The sequence below is a fragment of the Brassica napus genome, chromosome A6, assembly GCF_020379485.1.
Source record: "Brassica napus cultivar Da-Ae chromosome A6, Da-Ae, whole genome shotgun sequence".
Classification (NCBI taxonomy): domain Eukaryota; kingdom Viridiplantae; phylum Streptophyta; class Magnoliopsida; order Brassicales; family Brassicaceae; genus Brassica; species Brassica napus.
This window is the reverse complement of record NC_063439.1, coordinates 3,195,457-3,207,400: the sequence shown is the minus strand read 5'-3', so window position 1 is coordinate 3,207,400 and position 11,944 is coordinate 3,195,457. Positions and strand designations below refer to the sequence as shown.

The 11,944-nt window shown below is 39.4% G+C and overlaps 3 protein-coding genes across 3 annotated transcripts; 1 reads left to right on the top strand and 2 right to left on the bottom strand.

Moving 5' to 3' along the window:
- Nucleotides 1–83: 83 nt before the first annotated feature.
- On the bottom strand, nt 84–737 carry LOC106414882. The gene has a single exon (XM_013855463.3). It carries the CDS (start codon nt 639–641, stop codon nt 165–167), a length of 477 nt encoding a protein of 158 aa, XP_013710917.2. The 5' UTR covers nt 642–737; the 3' UTR covers nt 84–164.
- A 1,768-nt stretch (nt 738–2,505) lies between these two features.
- On the top strand, nt 2,506–5,252 carry LOC106346352 (UDP-D-apiose/UDP-D-xylose synthase 2-like). The gene is made up of 9 exons (XM_013785651.3): nt 2,506–2,928; nt 3,014–3,106; nt 3,455–3,562; nt 3,915–4,029; nt 4,100–4,233; nt 4,309–4,410; nt 4,492–4,584; nt 4,679–4,814; nt 4,898–5,252. The coding sequence occupies exons 1-9, from the start codon at nt 2,653–2,655 to the stop codon at nt 5,008–5,010; spliced, it is 1,170 nt and encodes a 389-aa protein (XP_013641105.2). The 5' UTR covers nt 2,506–2,652; the 3' UTR covers nt 5,011–5,252.
- Nucleotides 5,253–5,477: 225 nt separating this feature from the next.
- On the bottom strand, nt 5,478–11,255 carry LOC106346353 (vacuolar protein sorting-associated protein 41 homolog). Its single transcript, XM_013785652.3, has 19 exons — nt 10,771–11,255; nt 10,358–10,630; nt 10,113–10,292; nt 9,743–10,006; nt 9,508–9,640; nt 9,326–9,416; nt 9,123–9,225; nt 8,671–8,774; nt 8,490–8,583; nt 8,133–8,288; nt 7,990–8,052; nt 7,823–7,888; nt 7,389–7,589; nt 7,215–7,292; nt 7,007–7,126; nt 6,783–6,863; nt 6,587–6,672; nt 6,278–6,359; nt 5,478–6,178 (listed from the first exon to the last, which is right to left on the bottom strand). The coding sequence occupies exons 1-19, from the start codon at nt 11,032–11,034 to the stop codon at nt 5,699–5,701; spliced, it is 2,919 nt and encodes a 972-aa protein (XP_013641106.2). The 5' UTR covers nt 11,035–11,255; the 3' UTR covers nt 5,478–5,698.
- Nucleotides 11,256–11,944: the final 689 nt, after the last annotated feature.

Sequence of the window (11,944 nt, the reverse complement as noted above, 5' to 3'; positions counted from 1 at the left end):
AAAAAACGAGATAGTTCATATTGCTTCATCTATAAGAAATTGAATATCATCTAATTTCTGCGATTTTTCTAGAAAAGGTTATGTGATTGATAGGAAAGTTATTATTAATTGACACAGGTTTGGTATACGACATTACAAGTGAAGAATGATGATAGAGTGATTGGTTAGCCAAAACACTGGTCACTTGGAAGTGGACCAGGAACAGACCCGTTATCCAAGAACTGTAAACCGAACACCACAAGAATGGCTAGAAGCGACAGGTAAGACAAGCCCTCGACCGCACCAAGCAAACCAAACGGCCCATTCGGCAGACCCGACCCGGTTTTGGTCTTGGTGTACAGAGACCAGCCCACGATGCCCAACACCACCAAGTAGCTCACACCTTCCAACGCACCGATTGAACCGGCCGGTCCTGGAGGTAAACCGCAACCAGTTGTCTTCAGAGTGTAGAGTGACCATCCAATCACCGGCGTAGATACTAAACCACCGGCTATAGCCGCATTCTCAAGAAACCCGCCAGACTCGGTGTTGTCCTTGGCCTTTGCTATGATCCTACATGAAGTCTTAATGGGTTGTCGGATCAGTGTTCCCCGGTGAAACGTCGGTGGTCGAGAGGCGTTGATCGGAGATAGTAGAAGCATTTTAGGAGAGAGAAGTGAGAGAAATATTGTCACTCGTTACCACAAAATTTTGGTATGGTGTGGAAATAACAAAACTTCTGGATAAGCTTTTTAACAAGCCTTGACGCCTTGACGACCGTTTGATCTAAAATGCATCGCACGTTACGAAATCCTAAGCAAACCATTAACCAATTATCATATGACATGTGCAAGTGTAATGGATGTGAAACAAAGGACGAGATATAGCTCAAAAGATTTATCCAGATAAGCATCTTACAAATTGAAGTAACCTGAATCTGAAAAAGAACTATCGATTGCAATCTCTCCTGATTACAATCCAATTTACATGATAATGTTATTGCATCTTACAAGAAGTAAGATTCATAAACCACTCAAACTATGAGAGCTAGTGGGACTTTTGATATCACATCTGGGTAAAGTTCCTCTCATGTGTATGTGTGTAAAAATAGCTGTTATCTCTAATAATGTCTAACCGTTAACAATATTTTTGAATGTGTTGTAGTGCTGTTGATGTCTTTCCAGAAGTAAGTTTGAGCTTTGGTGGTGGTGCATCAACGGTCTTAACCCCCGTGTGTATCTTCGGATGTTTTCTAGCGTAGGCGTATTAATGCACTTCTGGCAATGACAAGCTTTGTAAAAAATATAGCTGCTCAGCTCTTAGCTACAGTTTTTGTTTTGTTAAGCAAATTAGAACTGTTATGAGAGAGCCACTAGCGAGGCAGAAAACTACTATGAGTTGTTTGGTTTGGTTTCTATTGATAAAATTTATTAACACATTTCGTCTTGATTTCGGTTAGAATATGCCTCATAGATTGCAGAGTTTTGCTATGCGACAGGTCCTCTGGAGGTGAACGTTTCAGCGACAAGAGGAGGAAGAAGCAAAGACGTAATAAACACAGGGCAGTGAAAACTGAAAATAATGGGTCAATAAGTGGTTACAAGTAGTTTTCTTCATCCATCTTCGAACCTTTTTCTCGAAAAAGCTTTGTTGTCGTAATCTTTGTCACATGTAGTATGAATCACTAATTAACACTTACTTATACGATCCACTAACTTGTCTCATGTCTCATGTCTCATGTCTCATGTCTCGCTCGCTAAAGCGACTACTTTTAAATCCAACACTATGGAATGACAGGTAAAGCACAATAATTCAAGACGACGACTCTAAACTACTTACCCGGATACAAAAAAAAACTTGCGTCGTTTGTAAACGAAAAGTTTCGGTTTATATACTAAGCTTCAAGCAGATGATAATACAAAAGCTTCCACCGTCACTGCTTATCCAACGAAGAAGGCCCAGTTACAAGAATCTCGAACAAAAATATTGTTTACTAGAGCTTAGTATACACCTAAACAACACAACTCTGGATTCAAACATGATGTCACGTGAACAATCCATCATTGAAGGTTATAATAATCGAGTAAAAAAACGAGAGAGATACGAGACAAAATATCCGTAAATTTTGATTCGATAATTTCGATTTGAACTAAAAATAAATATCAATAAAAACCAAAACAAAACATAAATATTAATATTTTTATGAACGAATATCTAATTTGATTTGTTATATGCCTATACATACATTTGAATAAACTTATATAACTTATATAAATATTATATTTTATATAAGTTTATAAGTAAATAATTTTTATTTTGTAATAAAAAATATTTTTTATTTGTACTTAGATATCTGGTTAAAAATTTAAAAGAAAATTAGATATTTAGAACAACAAATATCAAATAACTACGTATAAATTGAAACGGATAATTAATTATTTGGACGAAACGGATCGGACGAAATATCTCCAAAAACTTCATCCTCTAGCATTAATTCCACGTGGGAGTGTGAGTAACAGGCGTTGAGACTGGTAGTTTTCTTTTATTTTTTCTTTTTTTTTGGCTATACCGACGAACCCAAAAGCATCCATCCATCATCATCAATCCACATGTCTTTATAAATATCACACCCATTTTGATTCCATTGCTAAGGGATCATCACCGACTAAAGCAATGGCGAACGGAGCCGTTAGATTGGATCTGGACGGAAAGCCGATCAAGCCGCTCACGATCTGCATGATCGGCGCCGGAGGTTTCATCGGCTCTCACCTCTGCGAGAAGCTCCTGACCGAGACTCCGCACAAGGTCCTCGCGCTCGACGTCTACAACGACAAGATCAAGCACTTGCTCGAGCCTGATACCTCCGAGTGGGCCGAGAGGATCCAGTTTCACCGCATCAACATCAAGCATGATTCTCGCCTCGAGGGACTCGTCAAGATGGCAGATCTGGTAATCTTTGTGTGCATTCGCTTCTTCAAGATCTGAATTGGATTTTCAACTTTTGATCTGTTGTTTGTTTATTGCGTTTTGGCAGACGATTAATCTCGCTGCGATTTGTACTCCGGCTGATTACAATACGCGTCCGCTTGATACTATCTACAGCAACTTCATCGATGCTCTCCCTGTGGTATATGTTTAAGATATGTTTACTTTAGCCATGTTCGTTTGGTTGCCGCAGGTTTCAGCGGTGGCGGTTGCGTCAATAAAGACAGTTGTTGTTCGTTTCGCAAACGCTGAAGCTGCCGCATATTATATCGCGACCGCAGGTTTTATCGGCGTCAGCTGCAGGACGCGGCGTTCGGACGCCAGCGTCAGATGGAGCTTCCTGCGTCAACGAAATGAACAAGAGTTGACGCAGAATGTTGACGCTGCCGCTGCCGCCGATACCTGCGGCAACCAAACGAACAGCCCTTTTGTGAATTGTGATAGGGGATGCTTAAGATTAGTTTTGTGTGACGTTGAGTGGTGAATGTAGGTTAAGTACTGCTCAGAGAACAACAAGCGTTTGATTCACTTCTCCACTTGTGAGGTGTATGGGAAAACTATTGGAAGCTTTCTTCCTAAGGATCATCCTCTGCGTCAGGTCTGCCTTTTCCCCCCCTCTTCAGTCAAGAAACTATGTTTTATTGTACAGTGGCACACTCTCTGAAGAGTGGATTATATGGTTGTTGTTTTTGGTTAGACTTTTTATTCCGATTCAGAGAGTAAAGTCAACTAGTACTAAAGCCTAACATCTAGAAAATATAGTTTTTTTTTCATGCAATTATCTGAGTATGGCTTTGCGTCTCAACTGCTGCTTGAAGATTTGTGTTTTTTATTTGCTTAGTTTTCTTATGTCAAGTAACAATTAGTTCATGTGCTGTGGTTCTTATAATTACCTTTGTCTCTCTGTATATGTTGTTTCTTCACTACTTACGAGTGATGATCGTTTACAGGATCCTGATTTTTATGTACTCAAAGAAGATACATCCCCTTGCATTTTTGGTTCTATTGAGAAGCAGAGGTGGTCTTATGCTTGCGCGAAGCAACTGATTGAGAGACTTGTCTACGGTATGCAGTTTTCTCTTTTCAGTGTACCGAGTGGCAAATAGGTTCTCATTTCTTTTGTTTGTGGTTATAGCTGAGGGTGCTGAGAACGGACTTGAGTTCACCATTGTAAGACCGTTTAACTGGATTGGACCTAGGATGGACTTCATCCCTGGCATTGATGGTCCTAGCGAGGGTGTCCCTCGTGTCCTGGCCTGCTTTAGCAACGTAAGTGTATACAGTCTCAGTCTTCTTCTCGTGGCTGCATCTTAATTGTTTTTACTTTTGTTGGGATACTTTCAGAACCTTCTGCGACGTGAACCTCTGAAGCTTGTGGATGGTGGAGAATCACAGAGAACCTTCATCTACATCAAGGATGCTATCGAAGCTGTCCTCCTGATGATTGTGAGTTTCATTCATTGCTTTTTTTTTGTTGCACTATTATCAAAGAAGTTGCATCTGAATTGCTTGTGTGATCTGTAACAGGAAAACCCAGAGAGAGCCAATGGGCATATCTTCAATGTAGGTAACCCAAACAATGAAGTGACAGTAAGACAACTTGCTGAAATGATGACTAAGGTGAGAACACTTGTTCACAAATAAGACTCTGATTGATATTGGATATACTATGGCACGCTGAAATGCTACAAAACAAAAAAAAACATTTGGACAGGTCTACTCAAAAGTGAGTGGAGAGACAGCAATTGAGAGTCCAACAATAGACGTGAGCTCCAAAGAATTTTATGGAGAGGGTTATGATGACAGCGACAAGAGAATCCCAGACATGACCATCATCAACCGTCAACTTGGTAATCTCCTCGTGCTCTGTCTCTTCAATCATAACCAAACCAAATTGTTGATCTGATACTTTTTTGGTGTGGACAATGATTAGGATGGAACCCGAAGACGTCTCTTTGGGACTTGCTTGAGTCGACCTTAACTTACCAGCACAGGACCTACGCTGAAGCCGTTAAGAAGGCCACCTCAAAACCAGTCGCATCTTAGAGGTGGTCCAGCATCACCTCGAATCATTTGGTGGCTACTTCCTTTTCTTTTCTTTTTTTAATACACCCAGTATTTCCTTAAAACAGGCCATCCTAAGTGAGTGATATATATCATGGTCGTTGGTTCTAGTTTGCGCATTATTGCTTATATAGTATATGCTAATGTCTTTAATTTCGTTGTTGAAGCTTAATATCTTTGTACTTTGTCCGAAACTAAAAAAAAAAAGAATGGCTTGTTCAAAATTATAACGTTCATATGTTACACCTCTTTAATCGCACACTTTAATTGCAAGGTTGGTCATATATGATCTTATTTGGAAACACATTCGGGTCTGACCAAGATTTTAGTAACTTGGTTTCGCAATGGATATCACAAAAAGTGCGTGCGAAATAGCTATCAAGTACTAAGCTAATCATGAGAAGACAAGAAAACAAAGACATTTCAATTATATTATTTTTTACCTGAAATGCATAAAATAGCATGACATTTAATAAAAACGGGATTTTTTTTTCACAAACTCTGGCACACATTATATTATTGGTTCAATTCAATGTATCTCGGGCCTCTCTTTTCTTTTGTTGTTATAATTTAGACTACAATCAAGGAAATTTTCCTTCTTTTTAAAAAAGAAACAAAAAAAGAAAAATCGAAGCACACCAAAAAAATATTTCACAAACACATTCAGTCGCTACCGAGCGGACGCAGCAGCGGCAGTAGTACATAATATGCACCGCAATCGCGACCTGACAGACCTGTCTCCATCATTACTATCATCTTCTTCATCATCCTCACTATCTTCCTCCTCCACACCGTTATCATAGCCGTATCCATACCCGGAAGAACCTTTAGCTGCTGTCTTGTTGTTGCTGTCGCTGAAGGCAGCATCCATGAGACATGTCATGTGGTAAGCATGACAGCAAAAGAAGACCACCACCGTGTCCCCTCTTATCGATACCGGGTCGAAGCACATGCAACAACGTGTGTCCCCCCGCGTCTTCGACTTCACCTCTGTCATCTTAATGCTCAATGATTTATCTACTACCATTCTCTGTGAGATCGATCGATCGTTGTCTTCTCTCTTTCCACGGGAATCGTCTTCTTCGTTGCTTAGGCAGACCCCACGTCTCGCCTCGTTGAAGCACTTGACCAGAAGATTCACAATGTCCGTCTGTAAAATTCCACATGTATCAACCCCCACAACGTCAAATTCACTGGAGACTGTTCTAGACTAATGAAAAGAGGTACATTGGTGACACTAGTTTTGTACCTTGAGAATGTCATTACAACCGTGTCTTAGAGATGTCTCGGTTCTGTAATCTGTCACGATTTTGACCAATCGATCCCTTAATCTGAAAGCAGAAACAATGTGGGGATATTATTTTGGTAACCAAATGATAAAAAAAAATAATAATCACGTGATTCAGTCAATGCTCTGTGTGCACACACAGATTTGTGTAGACCAAAAGGTTTCGCATCACATAGAAGAGCGGCCATGTATGTATACTTAAGGAAGAATATGTGACTGGACTAACTCGAGAATAAATATCAGCAAGGCAGGGTAATAGTTAAAACTAACCGAGGTATTTCCAAGCCATTTGGAACCATATTGACTATGTAAAGAGGGTCAAGGTTGCCAACCGTGTGCTCCAACAGCAAGCCCACCTGATATTGGTGAAAAGGAACAGAAGTTTAACCCAAAGTAATATAAGGACACGAGTTTCCTAGAATGGAGGTTGATTTGTGATGATTTGATTAACAAACACTGTTTTTACCATCTCGGGCTTGTTCAGACATTGTTTTATCAGTTCTTCCCAGAGATCATCGTCGTGCTGCATGGACACAAATTCCACAGCCTGCAGAAGATCGATCAAATTTTAAATACCATATCTCGTATTATTTAGAACCACTCAGTAAAACATTAATTAGTGATTACAGAGAATGCGGAAAGAAGACAAGTTACTGAGCACAGAGTATTATGAAGAAAGAAGACAATTACCTCCTCTATATCCCCCAGTTTATTTATGATGACAGCAAGAGCTTGTTTTGCATTTCCCATCCTTCCCAGAACAAAAACTTGCTCTCTTAGTAGATCTTTCTTGACACAAAGTTCATATGCCTGAAATTTTGCAGTAAATAAGGTTCACATAGACATAACCCTGAAATAGTTTATTTCAGTCAGCTGTCTAGCTTGTAATGTTGACTACCTTTTCTAACTTGTAATGTTGACTGCTACGTAGGAATGGAAGCAGCATTTTAGTATCGTATTCCGCATATAGTTCTACCTGCAGCATGTATATATTTAAGAAAACATTCAAGCAAAAAGGAGAAAGAGACGGAAAACATTCAATCTATATATTATTGAGTTAAACTACAAATACCTGCATATCATGATAATCCTTCCCACCATCTGGACTGACTTGAAATAACGCATGCAGATATAAGTACAAGTAATATCTTGAATCACATTTCTTGCCAGCTTTCAAAAGTTGTGGGACCACTTCAGATGGAGCAATCAAATCCCTGTTTTGGATAAACAAGGCAGTGGCACGCTTGCAATCAAGCAGCATTACCTGGACAACCTACATAAGAAGATAAGGAAAACTTTCAGCGGTCTGTATGACAAAATTATGGGAGTTCTATGACACCCCAGCAGTGAATCTTAGAACTCCGACTATGAATGATGCGAGTTCATGAACCACTACGGCGCTAAGCTAACAATAAAGATGGTTAAGAAATTTTGATCATCAAGGAAAGCCCTATGTAGTGATTTCAGAAGTCTCAAACTGTCCAAAAAACAAAATTCCTTGTATACCTTTCCACGAATCGCCTCATGCAAGTTGTATTTCTCAATGAAGTCGAACACTTCTGGTTTGAGAAGCTGGATTAAAATAAGGAAAGGAACATTTTAGAGGACTGTCCACGGAAGAATCAGGGTAAAATAGTTTAAACAAATTTATCACTGTATTCGCACACGCGTACATCAGCATATAGGGCGAAGGCTTTCTCGTGCTGTCCATCAATAACATACAGCTCTGCCAGCGCCTGATAAATGAAATGATAAAACAACTCTGACTCTGCAAATGTCAATAAATCTCAAGCTTAACCTGACAAACAATGCTGACCTCTTTGAGGGCATCGGTCATTGAAGATGTGTTCAGCTGAGGCTCTATTGCTGAGATAACAGGCAAAGCAGAATATACTGAACGTGGCCAAGATTTAACAGTGGACAAAAGCTCCTTATGGTATGAGGGGTTTGTTGCCAGTGCCACTAGAGCAACCTGCATCATAAACACAAAATAATTCTTATGCCTCGACTGTTTCAAAAAACGTTTTTCTTACAAGTGAAAAAATTTAGACTAAAATTTTCCAAACTTCTATCCTAATTTCTTCCATTATTTCTTTACTGTATCACATGCATAGAGGGATAATGACACGAAAGTGTGGGATGAGTTCGTACAGAGTAGTTGATATATACAAACCTCGTAGACAGTATCCTTGAGCCTTGGGTTATCGGTAGGCATGTATGGAACAAGCACAGGCAGCTGGCGTAATTGAGCAAAATGGAAAACCCACCTGACAAGAGAACACACAATATCAGATATGTAAACAATAACCAAAAAACAAACGCTTAGCAAATATGAAATACTAATTTGTTCAAACCTCTCCCAGGCTGAAGCAGATCCTCGTAACAATTTTGGGCACAAAGATGCTGCTTCAGCATATTTTCTTTCCACAATCAAATGATCAAGATACCCAGCACCCACCTAATAAGTAAAAACGTTAGATTGACTCAAATATCATTACACCCAAAATGACACCGACAAAAGAAAGTAGGTTGGCAAGGAATACAAGATGACCCGTAAAATAAATATCGTTTATGTTAAAGAGTTAAAAATCACCAACACAAGAAAGAAAGTCGAGAACTTGACAGTAGTTTTCTCGACCAAGCACTGCTATTGCATTGGAACAGAGAAATGTTTGATTAAATTCATGAAGGGCTCTAGGCTATGCATTTCATCCAATTTTCGTTGAGAAAAGTGTAGAACAAAATAATGAACCATAGTGCAAAGACAAACAAAAGACTTAGTCACTAATCATTTATGAACAAGTACCTTATCAATTAGTTCGTTTCGTCCTTCACCAGCCTCAACAGCTGCTAGTGCTTTCTCGTGGAATCCATGTTGCAAAAGCCAGTTAATGTGATCTTCAGCATCCCTAACAAGTAACAAACCAGAACACGTAAGAGACCCTTAACGTTGATATACAAAGAACTAGAATAACATTGACAAAAGAAACAGCGACCACAAAGATCTACCTGGGTTTTGCAATCACAACATCCTTTGGAGACACGATATAGTACAGTGGTTCATCACCAGCCGCCCACTGCCCCCCAGCATAGCTACTACCTACACTCGCTTCAAATTTTCAAGTAAGTACTGAAAGGCAGGCTTTCATTCCCCCAAAGAAAACAAATTATTTTCCAAACAAAAAACCAACCTGGGAATGGAGCATGAGCAAGGGAATAGTCTTTCGCCTTGTAATGCTCAAATCCATGTACCGGAAGAGCATCCATTGTAAGTTCATCACTGTTCCATGATACAATGCGTACTTCAGGCCTCTGGGCATTTCCCTGGATCATTTAGAATCAGACTCAGCAACTGTCCAAAAGGAGAAGCAAAAAATGTTCCTATTCTTCATATGCAACACCTAGTCAACCACGAGGAGAGAATACCTGACGAGATAGAGTAGTGGTGCTGCTAATTTCTTTCACACCATCTTCTTCGGTGGGTATATATGCAAGAATAACTAGAGAATCACCAAAGGGAGCAATCCCTGAAATGAAATAGCTAGTTTGGAACGATGCCACAATGTCCACTTGGTTTAGACTAGACATCTGAACCTGCCTATATGTTCCATATGCTGGTTTTTGCTGGTCTGATTTAATTGAAGCAATTTTAACAGATGTTCCCCAACCAATCACAAGAAGAGTGTCATCCTATAAATAATTAAAAGACATCCCTTAAAATCAACGCTGTTGCACATGAACACGTTAAGGTGAATGTAAAGAAGTAAACAGATATAAAGAGTTACCGCATACCAACCTGCCAAACCAAGTGGGGAAGCAAAGCCTCAGGCCGGGGGCTTCCTCGAGGTCTTTCAATAAAAGTAACACGCTGATCTTTGGCTGTATCATAAACTTTAACACCAGTATCATTAGCCCAGGCGATGAGACTTCCTCTCCATTTCACAGAATGGATTGGACCTTCCCCAGAATGCAGCACCTATCAAATTCACGATGAGCAGCTTGTATTGCACAATAATTAACTCTACACACATTCTCACAAACCTGATCTTTATAACCAAACCACTTCTTCGAGTTCATATACAAATGACCAGCCAAACCACCAGCTACAAATCTCTTCGACTGCTTCTTGGTGTAATCCGGATCCAAGGAAATAGCCTTCATGGGGCGATGGTAATCAAACCTCAACTTCTCGTCATCAGTGAAAAGGCTGTTTATAACAACAGAGCCATCGTCTGAACAGCTTCCGATATACTCTCCCTCAGTGTCAAAGCTTAGATCATTAACCGGGGCCGTGTGCGCCCGAAACTCTTTCACCTGAACGAACAAAGCATAAATTAAAATCAAATTAAACTTCACCAAACTCGATTTAAACCAATTGATAGCTAAACCAATCGAACCTAATGCAATTCATCATCAACCAAAACATTAAAGCTCGAATTGAGAAGAAAACTCACCTGATTCCCGAGGAAATCGAGGATGTGAACCGTTCCGTCGTGAGTACCGAGAGCGATCATCCTCGCGGCAACGGCGATGCAGGAAGCAGCGTCGTTGGATAGCAAGGAAGGTACGTTTCCGCCCATACGCTGGTACTTGAGACGCGGCTCCTCCTCGCCCTCTTCTTCTCCGTTTTCTTCTTCCTCTTCTTCTTCTTCATCTTCCTCCTCCTCCTCCCTTTCGTCATCTCCGTCAACGCCGTTTTCAGACGGGAGCGAAGCCATTACTACCACCGTGCTAACTTATTCCTCCTCCTCCTCCACCGATCAGAATCTCTGGAAACAATCAACAGATCTGCGTCCTTCTTCTTCAAAATTATCGTGCAGGTTTTGGTATCGGTTAACAGATTAATTTAATTTGTTGGGCCGATGACAGAGTGAGAGAAAATTATTTTAAAAAAAAATGAAATTTAAAAAGTTGAAAAAATGATTTAATGATTTGGAAGGCGACAAAGGAAAAGGTGCCATGTGTGGGATCGGAGTGTTACCTCTCTTTTTTTTCCCTTCCTTTTCAATTTAGATAGAGACGTCAGACGTGGTGTAATTAGGGATGTTAACAATGGGTTTTTACCCATAGGGTACCCTAAACCCGGTTGGAATTTAAAAACCAAAACCCGTATATTCAGTTTTCAAAATTCGCGGGTTTATTTTGGGCGGGTCTTGATTTATAAATTACCCGTTCGGGTTTTACCCTATCGGGTTTCGGGTACCCTATGGGTTTTTAAAAAAAAAAATATAATTGAAAGGACGACTTTTACCCTAATTTTTAAGGATTTAAATGATTGAAATCAAAAATTAGATGTATAAATCAAAACATACAATGCCCACTATTAAATTTTGCACTCTCTATAACTTATTTATTTACTTACATTATGGATATAGTATAAATTTGCAAATTGAAAATTATGAATGATGAAAATTTTATTTGTTACTTTATACAGAAAATAAATTTGATAATTGAAAATTAATCAAATTTAATACAAAACATGATTAAAATTAAATATTCAATACATATAAATTTAAGTTAAAACTATAAAACTTTAACTAAAAAACCACAAAACTCAAAAAAGGGTTTTTTCGGGTACCCTTGGGTAACCCTAAAGTTCTAGGGTTTTTCGCGGGTTACCCTAATAGT

Coding starts and splice junctions, on each gene's coding strand:
- LOC106346353 (XM_013785652.3), bottom strand. CDS start 11,034: ATGGCTTCGCTCCCGTCTGAAAACGGCGTTGACGGAGATGACGAAAGG. Junction 9,641..9,742: donor CCACTACTCTATCTCGTCAG/GTATTCTCTCCT, acceptor TAAATGATCCAG/GGAAATGCCCAGAGGCCTGA. Junction 6,179..6,277: donor GTTGTAATGACATTCTCAAG/GTACAAAACTAG, acceptor GGAATTTTACAG/ACGGACATTGTGAATCTTCT.
- LOC106414882 (XM_013855463.3), bottom strand. CDS start 641: ATGCTTCTACTATCTCCGATCAACGCCTCTCGACCACCGACGTTTCAC.
- LOC106346352 (XM_013785651.3), top strand. CDS start 2,653: ATGGCGAACGGAGCCGTTAGATTGGATCTGGACGGAAAGCCGATCAAG. Junction 4,234..4,308: donor TCCTGGCCTGCTTTAGCAAC/GTAAGTGTATAC, acceptor GGATACTTTCAG/AACCTTCTGCGACGTGAACC. Junction 4,411..4,491: donor AAGCTGTCCTCCTGATGATT/GTGAGTTTCATT, acceptor GATCTGTAACAG/GAAAACCCAGAGAGAGCCAA.